The following is a 19,099-nucleotide window of genomic DNA, read 5'->3' as shown; positions in this document are numbered from 1 at the left end:
AAGCCACCTCCTCCTGCTGACCTCTCCCCCAGACGGCTCGCCGGCCTCCCGGCGGCGCCTCCTCCCCTCTCCCTCCTCGCAGCGCAGGCTCTGCCTGGGCGCCCCGGCCCCTGCCGCCAGCGCCAGGCCTCGGTGCCGCCCGCCGCCGCCGCCGCCGCCCTGGGCCTCGGCCCGGCCCGGCCTCCGCCGTCACCGCGGCGCGGCGCCATCTTAGCCGAGGAGAAGCCTCCTCCCCAGGCCGCAGCAGGAAAACCAGCGACCGCCCCCGCCGCGGCCTTGGCCCCGCTGCCCGGAGAGGCGGAGGGGGCGGCGGTGGTCGTCGTCCCGCAGCTGCCGGGGGAGGCGCGCACCCGCCGGCGCCATGGGGGTAGGTAGAGGGCGGCGGTCGGGTCGGAGCGGAGCGGAGCGGAGCGGAGCGGGCTGACCGGCCTCTCCCCGCCGTTTGCCTTGCAGAGGGTCGGGCTGCAGCTGCGCGCCACGCTGGAGAACATCACCCGCCTGCGGGCCGAGGGCGAGGATTTCCGCTGGTACCTGAAGGTGCACAATATAATTGTATATAAATAGACATAAATGTAAATACTTATATTAACGTTATACTTTAGTTTAATCAAAATTCTTCAGTTCAAATGTTAACCGGTGCCCCCGGTGTTCAGCTGGTAATTCAGAAAAACGGTGAGGTGTGTTATTCCTGTCTGTTATTCAGTGACTGTGCTGCATAACGTTTGCTGTCCATACGCTTTGAAGGGCGTATCAGCTCCTGCAAGCCTGTGTACTACTTCAAGTCCAGCTCATGGACCTGTAATAAGAGATAGCAGTTGATAGCGCTCGTTGGTTCCTCTCACCTGCAAAACTGGGGTTTGTGAATCCCAAGGGTTTGCATCACCTCTTAACTCCTGACAACTTCTAATTCTCTGATTTATATTGTTTTTCAGCTGAAATGTGGGAACTGCGGTGAAGTTTCTGAAAAATGGCAATATCTGCGATTAATGGTATGTTTTCCTGTTGTAATCGGCACCACAAGAAAAATTAGAAAACAAACCTGCCTCTGACATGGAATGGATATTAGCATCAGTGATGTGATGAATTGTACAAACGATGAAATCGTATTTCATCTAGCAGGTATCATCAGTACATTAGTATATGCACTAGTATATACAGTAGATAGATACATACAGGAAATGCTGTCATATTTCAAATTGGAAAAGTATTTAGAGACTGTCGATTGAAATATGCCATTGGAATGGTGACTGTTGCTGACAAAGGACTTAAATCTTGTTTGAAAAGCCTTCAGTCCGTAAAACATCTCAATTGAAAGCAAATCTTTAAGTGATGTTAGAATAAGGTTTTGTCTGTAACCTGCATCCCTGATGCTGATAGAAAATTTTTGGAGACATTTAGGCCACTTAAGGTGAATTAAGTACACTGAATTAACATTTGGGAACTCTGAAAAAGCAGGATAAAACTTGGCAGGGATTAGACAAGGGTTCTGTTCTTAGGAATAATCATCTACCTGATGATACTAAACAGAAAATAATGGATTACAAAGGAGTTTATCAGGAAAACCAGATGCCTTTCTAGAATGGATCAAAAGCTGAAAGGTTTTGGCTCATGGCATACCATTCCAAAAAGACAAATATGTTAGCACGCAAAATCAGAAATAGCCATTGCAGGCTATGTGGAATAATCCTTCTACTCTGCTCATCATTGGTAGTGCCTCAGTGGAGTTCTGTACCTAGATTGTGGTACTGCATCTTGAGGAGGATGTGGACCACCAGGTGACAGGAGGTCATGTTTTCTAACCCTCTGATCAGTGGTGTTATGTAGGTGATATAAGGTGACAAACAGGCACGTGAAGGCAATCTTCAATCTTTTAAAACATTTTAGAAGAAAGAAAGGAAGTCATTGGTCGTCCATGATGAACTGGCCGAGAAGCAATAGAGCTTAAGTGCATCTACAGATATTCTGGTTAGATATTAGGGAAAAAACTTTCTAATGATAGTAACATTAGAAAAGGACTGTGGAGACTTCATAAAAGGAGGACTTGAAAAACACTTTAGACAAGTATTTATCAAGAATGCTGGAGTTGGTCTTGCTTAAGGCAGAAGGATGGGCTAAGTCACCTTTCAAGCTATGTTGTTGCTTTCTCTTAAACTCATCACAGATGCCTCGTGAAAACGGACAAATTGACGTACGCAAGCAGTATCCTATTTACAGCTGAAGGGGCAGAGGCAGAGATGGAACAACTTTGCACGTTCACTTAGGAACCTCAGTCTTCTGTCCCAAACACAGAACCATCCGTCCTCTGCTCTTGTGGGCCTCAGTCCTGCATTGTGTGCAGGGAGTCACAGTGATTTGTTTGTTTACAGGGTGCAGGATCAGAGTTATCATCACTTTTTGTTGCATGCAACTGAATGTTAAGAATGCATTTTGAGGTATTAATGTTTATATGGGCAGGTCATAACTATCCATTATTCAGTTATCCATTACTATAAATCTAAAACAGGATTATTCCTTGATAATCATGACTTTCTAAGTTATAGATTTCTCTAGTTTAAAAAGCCTTCTTACTGCAAAATCTTTTAAAAACTTTGTGACTGTTCTTGTAAAAACTATTTTACTTTTGCAGAGGTTTCCAGTTGCTCAGCTACCATGCAGTTAAAAAAATGTCGTCTCCATTGTCATGTTTTTAGGACAGCGCTCCTTTGAAAGGAGGCAGGGGCAGTGCCACTATGGTGCAGAAATGCAAGCTGTGCTCCAGGGAGAACTCCATTGGTATGTGCTTAGACATTTACAGGGCATCTCCTAGTTCCCAATTTTTGCTTGAAACTGCTTGTGAGAGCATTCACCAGGATTTTTTTTCCTTTGTACACTGGTGTTTGAGTCCGCAGCGCACTTGTCATCATGCTTATGAAGGAGATGGCAAGGTCAGCTGGTCATCAACAAAAAAATATCAAGTTAAATCAACACAGCAGGGCAGTGGGAACAACCTTTGCCAACTTTGCAGCACATCAGTTTGCTAACAACAGTTAGCAACAGTTTTTAGTTGCTCACAGTTAGTTAGTTACTCACAACAGCAAGCTGCAGTAGTAATACAAGCTGTTAATGAACAGGATCCCATTTAAAGTAGTTGCTTTTTAAACATAATAGGCAAAATAAAGTCCTTAATTGATCACATTAGATATTAGCACTGTTTTAATTCTAGAGGTGACAGAGATATGAAATGCTTCTTACCTCTAAGAAAAAAAGCAGCCTGATGTAACTACATCGTTAGTATCTGTCCAGCCCTGGATCGTCCTAGGCAGGAGTAGGAGGGGAGGTCAGAGGGATAATTTCCCTAAATAAGCATACTTTCATTATCAGAGAGGTATTTCCTGCCCAGCACGTGCTTATCTTCACACAGAAGCATACCTGTTACATTCTGTCCGTTACAACCTTCTTTAATTAGGTTTTTCTCTCCGCTGGGATTGAGATGAAACGTTATACAGATATATGCACATAAATACATATGATTGTAGCGTAAAAGGAAAGGTGATACTGGAAATGTGTATGATGGGCAAGTCAACTAGTTAATACTGCTATGAAATGCATAAAACAGTAGTGAACTAAATATAAAATTTTGCAAGGTATTTGTATGTTCAATGCTACTCTGTATAATTTCCACAAGAGCAGTTTCAGGGATGGAGCTGGAGACAGGCAGACAAAAACTGTAGAATAGTGACCCATGGATTCAGTCTTAAAGCCTATGTGTACTCAGGCCTCCTGGTGATTTCAGGTTTCTGCATGAGCAAAGCTCCTATCTTTAATGTCATTTTACAAAAGCGTGCATTGCTATTTTCCTTATTAGTAGGGTAACAAGACAGCTTAACATAAACTTCTCGGGAGTAGTGAGAAGAACTGAGTTTCACCCTTTGAGGGACTAACTGGAAGAACTGCTTGGTTACTTTGTTTCTTTTGCTTTGTATAAAGAGATTTTTCCAAAGGAGAAGAGGCTGGTCTTTGGTTTGTGCTGAATAAAATTCTAAAGACATAACGCTATTCACTTTTACACATCTGACTTTTTTTTTTTTTTTAGATATTTTAAGCCAGACGATCAAACCTTACAATGTAAGTTTGTTTTCTCTTTTATATCACAAGTGAAAGATAAATAAGGATTAATGATATTTTGAGTTCTCCATTTTTGCCATCATGTTCTTCCCTGAAGTACACAAAAAGCAGTTATGCTCCCTGATCGAAATCTGTTTCTTGCAGAATCCTGCACACAGTTTAAAGAAGGAATAAAAATTTGCAATTAACAGTAGCTCATTAATGATTTTACCCTTTCCACTTCAGTCTGAAGAATGTAATAATCTGTGATATATTTCACAAGCAAAACAAAAACGCTGTCTCATTCAAATTAAACGCAATTATACTGCCTGTATTCATTTTCCTTTCCTTTCACGATCCTTTTGAAGGCTTCCTCGTGGCAGATTGTTTAAGAAATTCTGGTTAATTATCACTTATTAAACCAGCCCTAGGATTTTACTGTCACTGGGGAAATCAGAGTTGATGAATTGTCTTTAAAGCAATTAATTCCTAGACTAATACTTGCCACTGTCTTTCTCTGTTAGATGAAAACTTTTGGCATTCTCACTTGATTCTAGGCTGAAGACAGTGAGAAGTTCAAGACAATAGTGGAGTTTGAATGCCGAGGTCTGGAACCAGTCGACTTTCAACCGCAGGTGAGTTCTTATTCATTACCTGTTTCTCAGGTTTTTTTCTCAGACTCTAGAGTGATATCACACTGTTTTGATATAGCACTGTTCTTCCTGGAATGTCCTGAACCTCTCCAATTTTTCTTCCTCTCCACAGTTATTGTACTTCATCCTACTCCATAGAACACAAGCATGAAGCCTAATAGCTCTGAGGTTCTTTATGCCTGTGTCCCAGTAATTTCTAAAATTAAACACCCTTTGTAGTTGCATTTGAATTGCCTTACAGCTGACTCAGCACTGCTCACTGGAACTGATTGGAAAGGTCTTCATTGCAGGAGTTGTTGCAAAAGGGTGTCTTTTTCCCAAACGGGAATCACAGGAATGCATAGTTTAGCTGGCCACATTTCGGAGAGCTCCACTTTCATTATTGGTATGTTACAAAGAGTAAATGAAGTTCAGATTATGAACATCTTTCAGTACATGGCCTCTGAATAAATCAAATTCTCTTTGGGATTTGACATCACCAAAGCCACAGGAAATGAACATTAGCATTTTTCCATTTGAAATTTAGTTCCATGTAAACCTGAGGAAAAATTTCTTTCCTGTGAGGGTGACAGAGCACTGGAACAGGTTGCCCAGAGGGGTAGTGGAGTCTCCTTCCCTGGAGACGTTCAAAACCCGTCTGGATGTGATCCTGGGCAATATGCTCTAGAGGAGCCTGCTTGAGCAGGGAGGTTGGACTAGATGATCTCCAGAGGTCCCTTCCAACCTAAACGATTCTGTGATTCTGTGATTCTGTGAAATTTGCTCAGGCCCAGACTGATGACTGAAGACAATTAAAGACCCTGTGTTGCAAAGCACGCCTCGAGGCTCGATGTTAAAAGATTTCTTCAGGGCCAAGGCAGCACTCAGCAACTCATTTGCTTGTGCACGGTCATGCTGTATGCAACTAACCCCCTACTATATTTAACCTATTATTCCAGTAGGATTAGGTGTAAATAGACTGACAAATATAAACCTCTCTTATCCTTCCCTCAGACTGGGACACTATGCTAACAAACAAACCAAAAAGCTGATCCTGCAAGGAATTAGATATAAATAAAAAGGCTGGTGCATTGTGCTGCAGGAAGAGTTGTTATTTTCTTTCTTTCTTTCTTTTTTTTTGAAAATAAGCCAATCTTTTTGAGAAACAAAATGTTTATTCCTGCTTGAAAGCTTTGCAAGCCAGACCTAGAAACTTCCACTTGAAGTAAAGTCTGAGAAGACTGTAAGATGCAGGAGGTGTTTATAGATCTATATCCTACCTGTCATTTTTACTCTTATCGGTCAGTTCTGCAGAACAAAGACTGCACAGCTGTAATAAAGCTTTTAATTTAATATTCTCAAAGTTTGGCCTCTGCACTCTGTTGGAGAGAGCACTGTTTAATCCTTGCACAGATATTTCAGTGAATTTTCAGATACCTGAATAAGTAAGTATAGAGACTTAGTACAGTTCCTTACAAGTCTATAAACTGCTTTATATTTGACATGATCCAAGCCAATCTGGCTTCTGCACAGTCTTAGATCTGGCCTTTGATCAGGGCCAATCCAAGCAGGATTGACCGTAGCATTCTTTTATTTTTTGATAGGCATAGCACAAACCTCCCTGAAGTCAAGTAAAAAATAGCTTAATGCTTGTGTTTGCCTTATTTCCATTAATTTGATAGTAGTCTTCTCGAAAAAAAAAAATTCATTTGAGTCTGAAAGAGCAGAAAATATCCTTTGATTCGCTGATATAAAACCTCTCTTTTCCTATCTTAAATCTGAACCACGTATTTTTATATTCTAATAACTAGGCAAGAACCATTTTTTCCCCCAGTTCCTTATCCATATTAAGTGTGCTTGAGTAAATACATCCACTGCGAATCTGAAATAAATTTTTGGTTTTGCTTTTAGACTGTTTTGCTCCTAGACTGTTTTGCTCCCTCCCTCCCTCTCTTTATCATCCCACAAGTGAATGCTTCAACTAAAAAAATTGAGGTTTCTCTATACAATTTCTTTAAATCTTTTTTCAGCTTCTTTGCTTTGCAGCAAAAACAAGGTACATTGGTAACAAAATAAAAACATGACAATCCACTATGTTACAAAGTCAGTAGGCATCTTTGAGGCTTCTGCATGCATTTATGCTTTAGCTGTTGGTCCTTAGCCAGTCAGCAGAGGGCAGACAAATCACTGCATTGCCCAGATCTCTTCAACAGAGAGTAAGTAAGTATCTGCTCTGACGCCAAAGCTGTAAGAATGCAAGTCCCACTGAGCAGGTCTGGTACAGAAGCTTCTAATTCCAGTCACACGGCTTCTTGCTCCCTGGAGTGCTGATAAATATCTCCAGGTGGCAAAAGCCCAGCTTCTCCAGCTTCTCTTTGCCTTTTTTTTTTTTTTTTGGGGGGGGGGTGGTCTTTGTTCTACTGCAGCTCTGCGTTTTGTACTGTGATGCTGGTCTCCCTCCATACTCCTACTAGATCCCTTGAGATAGACTTCTGACAAATATATAAAGGCCATATCACACTGGGCCTTGCAGATAGCTCTCCTGTTATGTCTGCTGCACACTGTGGTGTGTTTAAGTCTTAGGTATTTAACCTTCCACAAAACACTTCAAAAGTGTGCAGCTTACTTTGCACACAGTTAAATGTCTGACTGGTACTAGTGGGGATTTCTCCATAGAAAATGCAGGTGTAGGTCCCTTGTAGAAAACCAGGAAGAAATTACCTTTGCTTTTTAACCACTTCTCAGTAAAATTCTGCATTTAGGAATGTCAGTATAAGAGATCTTGCTGTATGCTACCGACATGGCTGAGAATTTTATTTTTATAGCTTTAATATTTATAGCTTTAACTGGAAAACCTTACAATGACAGGGATGTTCTTTCTAACCTTCCATAAGATTGTATCAGTAGTTTGTGTGCTGGGTTCTTGTGCTATGCCCCATTGATTTGCTCTTTCCTTTCTGGTGATATCCTTTCCTTTACCTCTTTAAAAAACAACAAAAGTGAAGATCTCTCCCTTTTGAAATGATTCTGTTTGGGTATTGCTAATCTGTTCATTCAGCTAATTGATCCCTCTTTTGCATGAGGCTTGTTAGTCCCTTATGTACCTAAATTTCATATCGGCTGCTTCCTTCCAGAGTGGCTTGGATTCTGATATTTAACCTAAAACTGAAAACTCTCCCCCATTTTCTATTTTCTCTTGCAGTACAAATTTAATACAAAGCTACCTTGTAACAAATGCCTACCTGGCTTCTGAATGCGAATCAAAGCTATTAGCAGTTGGATAAACTTAGAAACTCAGAGTTGACATTATTTAAAACTCCTGTCTATGGAAGTACCTTTTTGGCAGGAAAAGTAGTCAGGGGAGCAGTGTTCCCTTATTTTAGTCTGTTGTTGGTTAGATCTGAATTTTCTAGTTTAAAAAGGGGGGGGGGGGGGGGGTCACAACCTTATACTGACCCTTGAGCAGGAAACAGTTTGACCATTTTTTCTCCCTACTTTAGTGGAAATACAATAAAAACTTGTGTTATGTTACTTTCTTTAAACATCTTTCAGTAATCATAATTAGCTCTTTTCCTGGTACAACTCATTCTTACAAACTTATTGCAACTGTGTTGCAGGCAGGATTTGCTGCTGAAGGTGCAGAGTCTGGCACACCTTTCAATGACATAAACTTGTTAGAAAAGGTATGTTGTCTTAGTTCCATTAGTAAATCTAATTAGCTACCTTTCTTTCCCCCAGTCACCTAGTCCAAAATACACACCCTGCAAATGCAATAAGCTAGTTCTGCTCTTTCATGTAGGTACAGGAAGGTCATAAATGGAAAGAGGAACTATGTCAAATATGAAAAACCAGTATTACTAGCGGCCTCATTTTAGAAGTACATGTTTTATATCTCATCAGCAGACAAAGGCAGAGATGCAACTTCTCTTTTAAGCCCTTCAGGAGTCCTAAGGGGAAAACTCCTGGAATACTAAATGACTGGGGATTATTAGACTAGTGAACTGATTTTTCTAAGCTGGTATCCGTACTTTTTCCTCTGCACAAAGATATTAAATAGTAAGATAAATACTATCCTTCAGCGCTTGGGCTAATGATTCCAGTATTGTAAGTCTTCCTTGGCTGTGAACAAGAATCTCAAGGTCACATCTGTTCCTTGGTATCCCACTTGGCATGGATCAGCTTGTCTGCTGACCCACCTGACTAGGGTATTGTAAGTGACAGATAATCCTTTCATCTGCCATGGTTGCTGTCTTGCCCATTACAGGCTATGGGCTACATACAAAGAAAATTTTGTGTGTTAAATTAAAACACTGAGACTGAAACCACTTTAATTTCAGGTCAGTAGTCGTGCTTTTCTTAGAAATTACAACTTAGTTTAGTGACTGTACAGTGCTTCCCACAGAAGCATAAGACCCAAACTTTGAGTAAGGCTCAGTTTCAGTTCAAATTCCAGTCTATGATTTTCACACTACTGCATTCTTTCTTCTGTGACTAATACTGTGAACTCTTAATTCCTATAGGATTGGAATGACTATGATGAAAAAACAAAGGAATCTGTTGGAATCTATGAAGTTACCCATAAGTTTGTAAAATGCTAAAGCTCACACCCTTAACAAACCTTCGCATGCTCCTCTTCAATGAAGAAACTGTAACATTAGAGAAGCCCTTTCCTTGGAGTTACTTTTCACATGGCTGTACTGCAGAAATGGAAACCTAAGTAAGTTTTACTTACAGTCACCAGAACATCTAATAAAATATTTTCCACAGAACAATTTGAGATGACTTCAGTACAAACTGGATATCAGATATATGCTTCACTGAACCGTGTCAGTTTCTTAATGTTGTATTTCTTGGGAATAACAGAAATATATAGGGACCTGATGGATTCTAGCTTAACTAGTATATCAGCGGTTACTATTTAGACAGCTCATTGCCATAAAGTTTTAAGTAGTCTATCGCAAGGAAGTACCCACATTTGATTCTGTAACGTAAGATCTTGTTGCTCACCACTGCTAGCATTGGGAAGTGCATATGAGTACAGTAAAAGGACTGTGCTAATGGTTGAAGCCAAAAGGCATGTTTTTATAATAGCTTTCTGCAAGTTCAAGTACAGACACTGAGGTCAGTTTACTAAGAACAGTTAACAAGTTTGACTCCTATTGACATTTATATAAAACTTGATTTTCAGAAGATGTAACACGCCTCTTTCTGAATATGTCATTAGGTAAACCTAATTTTTAACCTTTCATTTCTAGCTGTAGACAGACTTTCTATTTAATGGCAAGTGCTTTCACAATCTTGCCAGTTGTTCTCATGTTTAAAGAAAAAAGTAGTCCTTACTGAACTTACTTCAAAGGTTTTAGGCGGATGAAGGAAGTAGTAGAATGCAAGGACAGTCATGGTAAGTTTAAAACATTTTTTTTAAATGATCCTTTTCAGTTAAGCTAGAATAGCATATCACAGGGTGCAGAGGAACTTTACACTAGGAAAACTTTACAAGCCTCTGGCTTAAGTATTTAAAGCATGCCCCTTTCCTTCCTAGCATTTGCAGTGCATACTTCAAGATATGGTACTGCTTATGCTTACTCTGATAAAGAAAAAGCCACTGGGAGAATCTGGAAGCTGACATATCCAAAGGAGGAGTAAAGGCAAGTAAATTTCTGGGCCTTTGAACCTCATTAGTCACATTGTACCCCCGTGCTTGGACTTAATATTCTGCTAATACATTTGGCTGTCTAGGACACAGTGGACTGTACTGAAAGACAAGAACTGCATTAATTTTACACTACTTAAACCTATTTAAAACACTGGGTGCAGAAGCAAGCACTGCTGCGCTATTCAGCTAGAGAGAGATTCATCTTCCCAGAAGAAAAACAAAGTGGAAGTCATGAAGGTTCAAAAGGCAAAGGCGTTCAGCTTGTACATACCATAACAAATTTGTGCAAAAGGCAGCTTCCCACATTAAGGGCATTTACGCTGGAGTCCCAGCTCTTTTGAGCAGCTTAGCTTTTGACTGGCAAAGGTCCCCTCCTCTGTTGCTGCTAGCCCTCTTTGTAGCTGGCAGATCCTCAGCTGTGAACAGCACACCAGGAATATGTCTGCATCAGTTTCATCTCAGTCTCAGCATCGCTAAGTCTTACTGGTGTCTAGGCTCGAGCTCTCCTTCAGGGAGTTCTGCTAAGCCTTAGTCTTTGGAACTTCTGCAGCAAGCCCCAAAGCATTAACGATGCATCTCTGAGCACTAGAACTCTGGCGTTTGCTACAATAAATGATATCAATACTCAGATTACAAGAGAAGTCAAGTTCAAGAGCAAGGAGAAAATAGAGGAAAATGCTTCTGCTGAGGTTGCATTTCCACAGTAGGAGAAAGTTTGAGGGAAAAAAAAAAGCCGAAGCTCAGTGATTTTGTTTGTTTAAGGTACAAGAGCACAGGTTTCAGTAGCAAAACAAAACCAGCAGATTATTGGACAGACTTCACATATGCAAGGGGACAGTGAACATTGCAGCATGCTTTCAATAAAGTTCTTTTCAACCCTTATACACCCCATATAAGAAACATAAGCTATTGATAGAAGAATTACCCATACTGCCTACTTTGATAGCAATAAAATAACTTTGTGTTTATTAATAGCTTTATTACAACACAGTCTTTTCCAGATGATTTAACAACATAATTGTTGGCTTCAGGTCACTTAAAGCCTCCCACTTCAATTTTTGTTTCTCAAAAAGTTTCTACATCAGAAAGGCTTCAAGCAGTTGAGGCACAATGAGTCTGACACTGATTCAAGTTTAGAGAAAAAAGTAAGTGTTACAAGTTAGTAAGCAACTTACTGCAAAAGTGCAAATGTTACCATTCCTCTTTCATGTTTTAACAGCTGCATATATTGTTTTAAAACCAAACCATTTAAGAGTGGTTTTACAGTGCTGTTGTCTGCCTGAAACTCATGAAGCATAGATGTTCAAGTTCTTAAACATCATAATTATTGCTTTTTACTTTAAAGAATGTATTTGAAGAACACATGATGGGTCTGTTACTTAATTTTGACATTGTGAGCGTTTGTATTTCCTGAAACATGCATCCAAGGTCTGTACTTGATTTCTTCAAAATGGATAAAAATTTCAAAATGAATCTACACAGTATCCACGTTCAACACAGATAAATGAATTAAGCTGGGCAGTTTCAGCCACACTGAACCATGATTACTGTGTATGGGCATTAAGACATGGTCTGCATTTCATTCTGCAACTGTAAAGTGCTCCAACCCTTTTATGTCTAATTACTAATCTTTTCGCCCTTTAAAACATTAAAGATGTCATCCAGTGACTTGTATATACACTGGAGGAATTCTTTCACATTCCTAGCTGGGTAAGAGGAAACATTGCAACCTATCCAACCATCATGTACTTGATATCCTACTCCAAAGCCATCAGGCACCACTGGGCCAAACCCTCCTAATTGCACAGCTGGGCTAAGCAACGTGCTTGTAGAAATGATGTTGTGATTAAGCCGAGCATAGGCTTGGTCTTGGTAGAAATCAGGTAATGCAATACCTTTGGATAAGGCTAAGTAGCGCAAGCCAAAGAGATGTCGGTCAAATCCCTGACCTGTTAAAATAAAGTAACAATTATTAGAGATATCACTAAGTTTTGTGGAAAGTAAACTCAGTTACATAGACATCACATTGCTTTTAAGTCACAAAACCAAGACAAGGTCTGTAGAACAGCTTTTTTTTTTTTTTTTTTTTTTTTAAACTTAGCAGGAAACATTTTACAGAATCGAGACATCTGCACTTTCAGTGCACCTATGCTAGGGAATAAGCCCTATCCTATGGCTAACTGTTTTATTGCTAGGCCTTGACCAGCAATCATGATAGTAAATAAAAGTACAATGTTAAAGATTTTAATAATACATCACATTCTTCAATTAAGTAAATTCAAATTTTTACCTGAATTTTTTCAGGTTGTTTAAAACAAGTCCAAGAGAGAAAGGCCTTCCCTAAATTTATGAATCTAAAGAGGAAAAGGATATTGTATCAACAAAGGAGGCAAATTTTAGATGCTATGGGGAAATGTTCAATAGTCTTACTGATTTTACTGAAAAGATATAACAAATTTTGCTTCTGGGAAGGGCAATTCAAAGGAAAGTAATTAGAAAAATTGCAAGAGTAGCACAGCCAAAGAATCAGTTCGGTTTGGAAGTCTTTAAAACCTTTATCTGCCTGCAGGGCATAGCAACTCTTTGGTCATAAAACTAAAGTTCTTGGTTGACTTGCAGAGTACAGCACACCCTAAGTATTAATCAATGCTTCAAAGAGCCAAGCTGCTATGAAAAAGAGAAATTAAGGCACGGAAAAAAATCTAGACACGCAATAATGAAGTGGGAGCACTCCTGCATCAAGAAATGGGTCACAGAACACATTTTGAACTAGAGCTTTCTGCTACTGTTCATGTTAGGAAGTTTACCTTAGCATCAGACCTCCCTCAAGATTAAATTATTTAGTTGCAAGGCAAATTTTTACTGTAACTTAGGCAGACATTTCAGTGCAAAAGCTTAAGTGTTCTATACATTCCTACTTACCCATAGCAGCTTCTTTTGTCAAACAGCCATGGTATTTTGAGCATTCCACAATCATCTTCTGAAGCTCTTCTGTGCTATGTTTGGATGGTTCTTTGACAAAAGCCTCTGAACATTTCTTTGTATGGATAGAGGCAGGACGTATAGCTTCTGTACGGCCATGTTTGAAAGCTGCAGTGCTGCAAGATTCATATGTAGCAACAGTCTGATTGTATTGTCGAAGGAAAGCCATCTGGAAGGCAAGCTGAGCCACAGCATCTGGACTTACCTTCTTCTGCTTCAGCAGGTCCTTGCCCCCTTTTTGGAACTGAATCATATCAACAGTGAGTGTTTCTACAGTAGTATCAAAATTCTGTTTGGCTTTGGTAATTCCCGCTTTTAAGGCATCATTCAACGTGAAGTCAAGTTTCTGTACTGCTCTAGAAGAGTCTACTGAAGCAGGCTGGGACAGGGGGCTGACAGCTGGCTCTCCAATGCTATCTTTAAAAACCTCATTCAGGAATCTGAGCACGGCCACACCATCTCCCCAAGAATGTTCAAAATTAATTCCTGCAGTGCCATCTTTAGTTATGATAAGATTAAAAGATTTGTCATACCAGCGGTTAGCACCATCTCCATGCAACATAGTGTGGGACAAGTGCACAAGGTTTTTAACAGGAAAATCATCTAAGCTTAAACAAAAGATGGCAGAGTCTACTTTTTGAAGGGCTTCTTCATTGCCATTGTCCAATAGATTCTTTCTCAGCAATGCCCATGTATCTCGGTTTTCACTGGAGAGATACCCAAGAGGGAAGGCTGGGACTGGACTGTTGTCACTGAGGATGTATTTCAAGTGCGCTTGTATTTCTGAAGGTTTCAGCATATTTCCATCTCTATCAATAACATCAAATACATAAAAATTCCCATTTCTCAGTACCAGTAAATGCTTTGCCTTTTCATCTGTATAAAGCTCATCTCCATTGAGTTTAGGCAGGCGTGTTGAATTGAAAAGCCTGAAGTACTGAGACATATCTAGGGGATATGCATTGACCATGTAGGCACCAAACCAAGAAAGAGAAGAAGGCACAAATCGAATTAATTTTTTGAAGAGCTCGGTGTCACTTTTTTTTGGATTGAGGTGAAAAACCTCTGGTTCTAGATAACCAGCCCTGAAGGTCTTCATAAAACGTATAGCAGAAACAGTCATGTTCGTAGCTCGTATGAGCTGATCATTGTATTCAGATTTTGGATCAGGATGAAAAGACATAAAGGCATTAAAATTCAAAACAACAGGTTCACGTGCTTTTAAGTACATCTCAAACCAGGGACCTGAAAACAGAGAGTAGAGAAATAGGTCAGAACACAAAAGCAGCTTACGGAGTCAGACCAGAGGGTCATATAGTCAATGTCTTGCCTCCAACAGTGATGAAGAGTGCATACCTTTGAAGTGCACAAGAATAGCACAAACATATTCAATATTTCCCCCAAGGACTCTCCCAACCTCCAATTATTATGAGAGGAACTATTGGCTAATTGCAAAAATACTGTATTTGCAACGATCCATGTCAAGAGGGTCAATGTCACTAGCAAGGAGAGCCAATTTCCATGTTTTCTATATGTCTCCGTGATAAGCTGTAACTCCCCCAATATATAATGGCACCCCCAGCACAGATTTTGGTGCACACCTCACATGTAGAGTGGAATATACCTTTACACTTAAGCTAGCAATTTCTGCAGTACCTTGTCATTGAGGCATGCTTCTCTTTAGGACCACCTCTATTTCTGATCCAGTGTTTCCCTCATTGTTTGTCCTTCTTCCTATTCCTCTCGTTCTTGGCAGCATTCTTCCATCTATATTTGCTGTCTTGCATTTTCGCCACCTTCTTCTTTCTATCCACTAGAATGATCAGCACTGAACAGAGTTCTTGATACCAATACATTACCGCTGGGTAATGCATTGCCCTTTTTAAAGCTGGCAGTAAGAAGAGGTTAGAGGGAACCTCAAGGTTATTGTTCCAGGGCAAGAGCAGGCTTCAGAAAGCGGCACTCATTTGATACCTGCAGGTCTACAGTCTCATTTCATCCTGTGGCCCATCAGCATATCAAGAAGCATGAATGTGACCCAAAGGATGTGTTCTTGCCATAACCAAGAGAATCTATCATAGCTCTAGAATGCAGTCACACTAGTCTATGTGTAAACAAAAATCCAGGAGGCATTGGAAGCTAAGGGATTTTTAAAGTACCTCCTATTTCATCATCATTAAGAACTTTACGCTCAGTAAGTCATGGTATTAAGAACTAACTGGAAGTAGACAAACAAAGCAAGTGCACACAGATTTCCTCTCAAGACAGCGAAAGTATTAATTATTCCAATCCTGGCTCAGTCCCAAATAGAAACTTCCAGCTGGGGTGTAAGAAGGCCACTGGGGACTCAAGAACCTATGTCACAATTTTAATTCCAGGTCTTCACAGGTGAGTATTTGCCATCCAGCTACAGTTTATAACCACATGCCTCATCGTCATATAATCTTTTAACCTTGGACTTTAAAGTCCAGGGTGGAGGCAACTGTGCATAGCTCCAGCTAGTGGGGGGAAAAAAAAAGGCAAACTCTCTAGCTCTCTGACACAAAGTAGCATGCTGGTTATTGTTGATTAATACCATATAGTCACCAGTTAGAACCCCAGACACTGTTCAAAGTGAAAGGAAAATATAAGCAAATAAACTGGACAGCAGCTTATGTGAAATAATGTGATATTTTCTACAGAATTTGTGGTTGCTGGGCAATTTATTAAGCTAACACCCTTCTGGGTATTCTCAGTAGATATCAAGGATAGAAGTGCATTAGCTGGACAACATGTAAGTTACTGCTTGCATAGGTATCTGAACACTTCCACCTCTGTTGCTATCTATCCAATACCTTCAGAAGCAGATATTTGCATTTGGAAGTCAGTGGAAGCAACAATAAATAAGAATCACTAACCTAAAAATTATATGCTTACTTTTCCTTTTCTTTCACTCTTTTCATTGTTTCTCTTTGTCTCCATTTTCTGACCTTCATTATGTTTAATTTGTTTTTTCTTTGTTCTCATCTTCCTCTTTCTGTCTCTCTCATTTTCTTGCTCTTTAAATGAATAAGGTTTTGTAGGTTTTTTTTTTTTTTAAATACGTTTGGAGCACTGTCCTCTTCTGCCTCCCAAAGCTTAGTCATATTTTCTCATGCTTTCAGAGTTCAGTTTTCTTGCTAAATAACTTGAAATTATTTGAAGGAAATTGCTGTAGTTTCCTTAAAGGAGTTAAGCTCCTCTATTAACCTAAACATAAATAGCAATGAAAAAAAGAAAGAAAAAAAGATAACCACTGCAAACTCAAATTTACATACAGTAAGTTATGAAAAAATATTCTTTCTTCAATATCCATCCATCTCTTATACCAGCATTATGAGTTGATTTTCCCATGAAACTATGGTTACAGAATATTCCTACAAAGCTGTCCATCCTACACTTAAAAACTCTACCCTTAAAAAAGGATATTTTAACATAAGAATTCTGCAGTGATTTTAACCATTTCCCCATTTACAAAGGCACTGCAGAATGCATGACGTTCCACTAGAACTGACCAAACTGAAAATAATACTATATGCCATAGAGAAATTGTTTTCAACAAAGTGATCAGATTACAGAAATACTTTTTTTTTTTACAAATTGATTACACAGAAATATATTAGGACTGTGGTTCACCACTCCCTCCCATTGTTTTTATCCCACAGCATTTTACTATACTTTGCTAGTGGCTTTAAAATTCTTTAAAAAAGGGGGGGAAAAATCTTTAGAAATAGGATTCTTTTTAAACAACAGTAGACTGTCCTGCAGAATTCCGGTATATAAAAGTTAAAAGAAGTGCGGTCTTCTTTCCACCAGAGAAGCACTCATAATTTCGTCAAATATTGTCAGAGAGTCTTCACAGCTTGTTATTCCAAGTTTATGCAACAGACAGCTTGAACATCAGCCTATTTTATTTGTGGCATTATGAACTGTCTGTTACCAAGCAGGACGATCTAAAGACTTTTTCTTTATCCTGTAGGCCAACATACCTGTGATGTAACTAGTATGCTTGTTCTGATTGTCTTGTGCAACTAGTTGCTCGTGCAGCTGTCTTCCAATTCCTTTTTCAAAGCGATGAGCAAGTTCTTCTGTTTTCCTAAAGCAATCAATAAACCAGGCAAAAGGCTGTCACAAGTCATATTTTTGATATTTAACACTTGGCTTTGAAGCAGCAAATGATACTACAATATGTGTATCTTGTTTGTCCGTACCTGAACTGGTCATCATTTAAAAGAGGTTTCTGGGCATTCAGGTATCTCCTTATTGTATCTTCTAGCTTGGGAATGGGCAGTCTGAAAGAAGGGGAAAAGGGAGAGATACATGCTTTATGAGCAGCAGTACTAATGAAGATCCACTTCTTACACATTAGTCTCTCTTTCCTATCCTTTATAATACCCCATATTAAGCCCAAAGGGCTTAAAAGTTTCTTGTGGAAGAGGAGGAAGGGAAGAACGGACATACAGGATCCCTGCATAAAGTTATTTTGGTAAGGAAAACAGGGTGAAAAGCTAACTGCAACAACTCGTTATTACAGTGAAAAGTCTCAGTATCTTACAGGCAATATAAAAAGGCAGGAAGTGTTGCGCAAAAGAAAACGTAGCAACAGAAACATAGTTTGGCTGGGGAGCCACTTTCTGGCTCCCGACCTCGCTGCTCGGTGCCCAACACCTGCTTCCTCTTCCAGGTTTCCTAATCCATCCTTGTAACCTTCTCCTCAGCCAGAACACGAAACTTCTTCTCAGTACAAAATAATCCCAATACACCCACAGAGGCTACCTCACGAGGTGTTTCAATAGCAGCGGCGCTACAGTCACAACTCTGTGTGTGTGTGTGTGCGCGCGTGTGTGGTTCTTTTTTTTTTATTATTATTATTTGTTTTAAACTCCTCCACCGGGATTTATGAGGAGTGCACGCAGCGAAGTAAGCGAGCACAAGCTGGACGTAGCCACTCAGGAGGGGGGTTTCCTTTCCTTTTCCTCTTTCCTTTCCTCCCCGCTCCGCTCCCTTCCCCACAGCCGCCCACCGGCCCCGCGCCACCTCACAGCCGCCCGCCGTAACGCTCGCGGCGAGCCGTTACTCCGGCCCCGCCCCCCCCCCGCCGCCGCCGAGCCCCCCCTCCCCCCTCCCCCCTCCTGCCGAGGGGTAGCGCCGCCGCCCGCGGCACCTGGGCAGGCTCCTCTGGTAGTGCATGGTGGGCACGATGCTGCGGTGCAGGTACTCGGCGGTGCTGCCGTAGCCCCGCCGCCCGCGCGGCGCCGCCGCCGCCGCCGCCGCCCGCCTCAGCAGCAGCTGCCGCGTCGCCATGATGCCTGCGTGAGCCGCCGCGGGGCGCGGCCGACCCAGGCCGCGCCGCCTCCGCCGCGGCTTCCCCGCTTCGGGGCGGTGCCGCCCGGCGCCCAACGCCCGCGGCTGAGCGGCTCCGAGCCCGCCCGCGGCGCCCGGGGTTCCCCCCTCCCCCGAGCGGCAGCGCCGCGCCGGCTCCTAGTGGCCGCTGTGGAAAGCGAGGTGGTGGCTCGGTCCCTCAGGCGATTTGACGTGATTAAATCCTCCTCTTGGGACAGCCGTCTTATTCATTCAGCATGTGGAGGTTTTTTTTTTTTTTTTTTTTTTGGTGAATGCCCCTGTGGGTCCTTGACCATCCAGAGCCCCCTGAAGAAAACTTGTTGGTTCGTCATGCGCTTTTCTACTCACCTATGAGCACTTGCTCACACGTACCGTATAAACGCAC

The 19,099-nt window shown here is 41.0% G+C and overlaps 2 protein-coding genes across 6 annotated transcripts; one reads left to right on the top strand and one right to left on the bottom strand.

Moving 5' to 3' along the window:
* Positions 1 to 131: 131 nt before the first annotated feature.
* Positions 132 to 12,039, top strand: CZIB (CXXC motif containing zinc binding protein). The gene is made up of 8 exons (XM_068953183.1): positions 132 to 367; positions 454 to 537; positions 933 to 989; positions 2,691 to 2,772; positions 4,073 to 4,104; positions 4,641 to 4,718; positions 8,333 to 8,398; positions 9,236 to 12,039. Exons 1-8 carry the CDS (start codon positions 362 to 364, stop codon positions 9,311 to 9,313), a joined length of 483 nt encoding a protein of 160 aa, XP_068809284.1. The 5' UTR covers positions 132 to 361; the 3' UTR covers positions 9,314 to 12,039.
* CPT2 (carnitine palmitoyltransferase 2) lies at positions 583 to 18,752 on the bottom strand. 5 transcript variants are annotated; one of them, XM_068953181.1, is made up of 7 exons: positions 18,536 to 18,701; positions 17,583 to 17,663; positions 17,361 to 17,467; positions 13,294 to 14,598; positions 12,267 to 12,320; positions 3,232 to 3,294; positions 583 to 796 (listed from the first exon to the last, which is right to left on the bottom strand). In XM_068953181.1, the coding sequence occupies exons 1-6, from the start codon at positions 18,673 to 18,675 to the stop codon at positions 3,260 to 3,262; spliced, it is 1,722 nt and encodes a 573-aa protein (XP_068809282.1). In that variant the 5' UTR covers positions 18,676 to 18,701; the 3' UTR covers positions 583 to 796; positions 3,232 to 3,259. The 5 variants fall into 5 exon arrangements, with proteins under 5 accessions (XP_068809282.1, XP_068809283.1, XP_068809281.1 ...); XM_068953182.1 differs by lacking the exon at positions 3,232 to 3,294 and having other exon boundaries at positions 774 to 796; XM_068953180.1 differs by lacking the exon at positions 583 to 796 and having other exon boundaries at positions 3,135 to 3,294.
* Positions 18,753 to 19,099: the final 347 nt, after the last annotated feature.

Source organism: Struthio camelus, chromosome 8, assembly GCF_040807025.1.
Source record: "Struthio camelus isolate bStrCam1 chromosome 8, bStrCam1.hap1, whole genome shotgun sequence".
Classification (NCBI taxonomy): Eukaryota; Metazoa; Chordata; class Aves; order Struthioniformes; family Struthionidae; genus Struthio; species Struthio camelus.
This window is presented reverse-complemented; position numbering and strand designations above follow the sequence as displayed.

Coding starts and splice junctions, on each gene's coding strand:
- CZIB (XM_068953183.1), top strand. Junction 990..2,690: donor GGCAATATCTGCGATTAATG/GTATGTTTTCCT, acceptor TCATGTTTTTAG/GACAGCGCTCCTTTGAAAGG. Junction 4,719..8,332: donor CAGTCGACTTTCAACCGCAG/GTGAGTTCTTAT, acceptor ACTGTGTTGCAG/GCAGGATTTGCTGCTGAAGG.
- CPT2 (XM_068953178.1), bottom strand. CDS start 18,675: ATGGCGACGCGGCAGCTGCTGCTGAGGCGGGCGGCGGCGGCGGCGGCG. Junction 17,664..18,535: donor TACCAGAGGAGCCTGCCCAG/GTGCCGCGGGCG, acceptor CCCTTCTTTCAG/ACTGCCCATTCCCAAGCTAG. Junction 14,599..17,360: donor GCATACTAGTTACATCACAG/GTATGTTGGCCT, acceptor CTCTGTTTTCAG/GTCCCTGGTTTGAGATGTAC.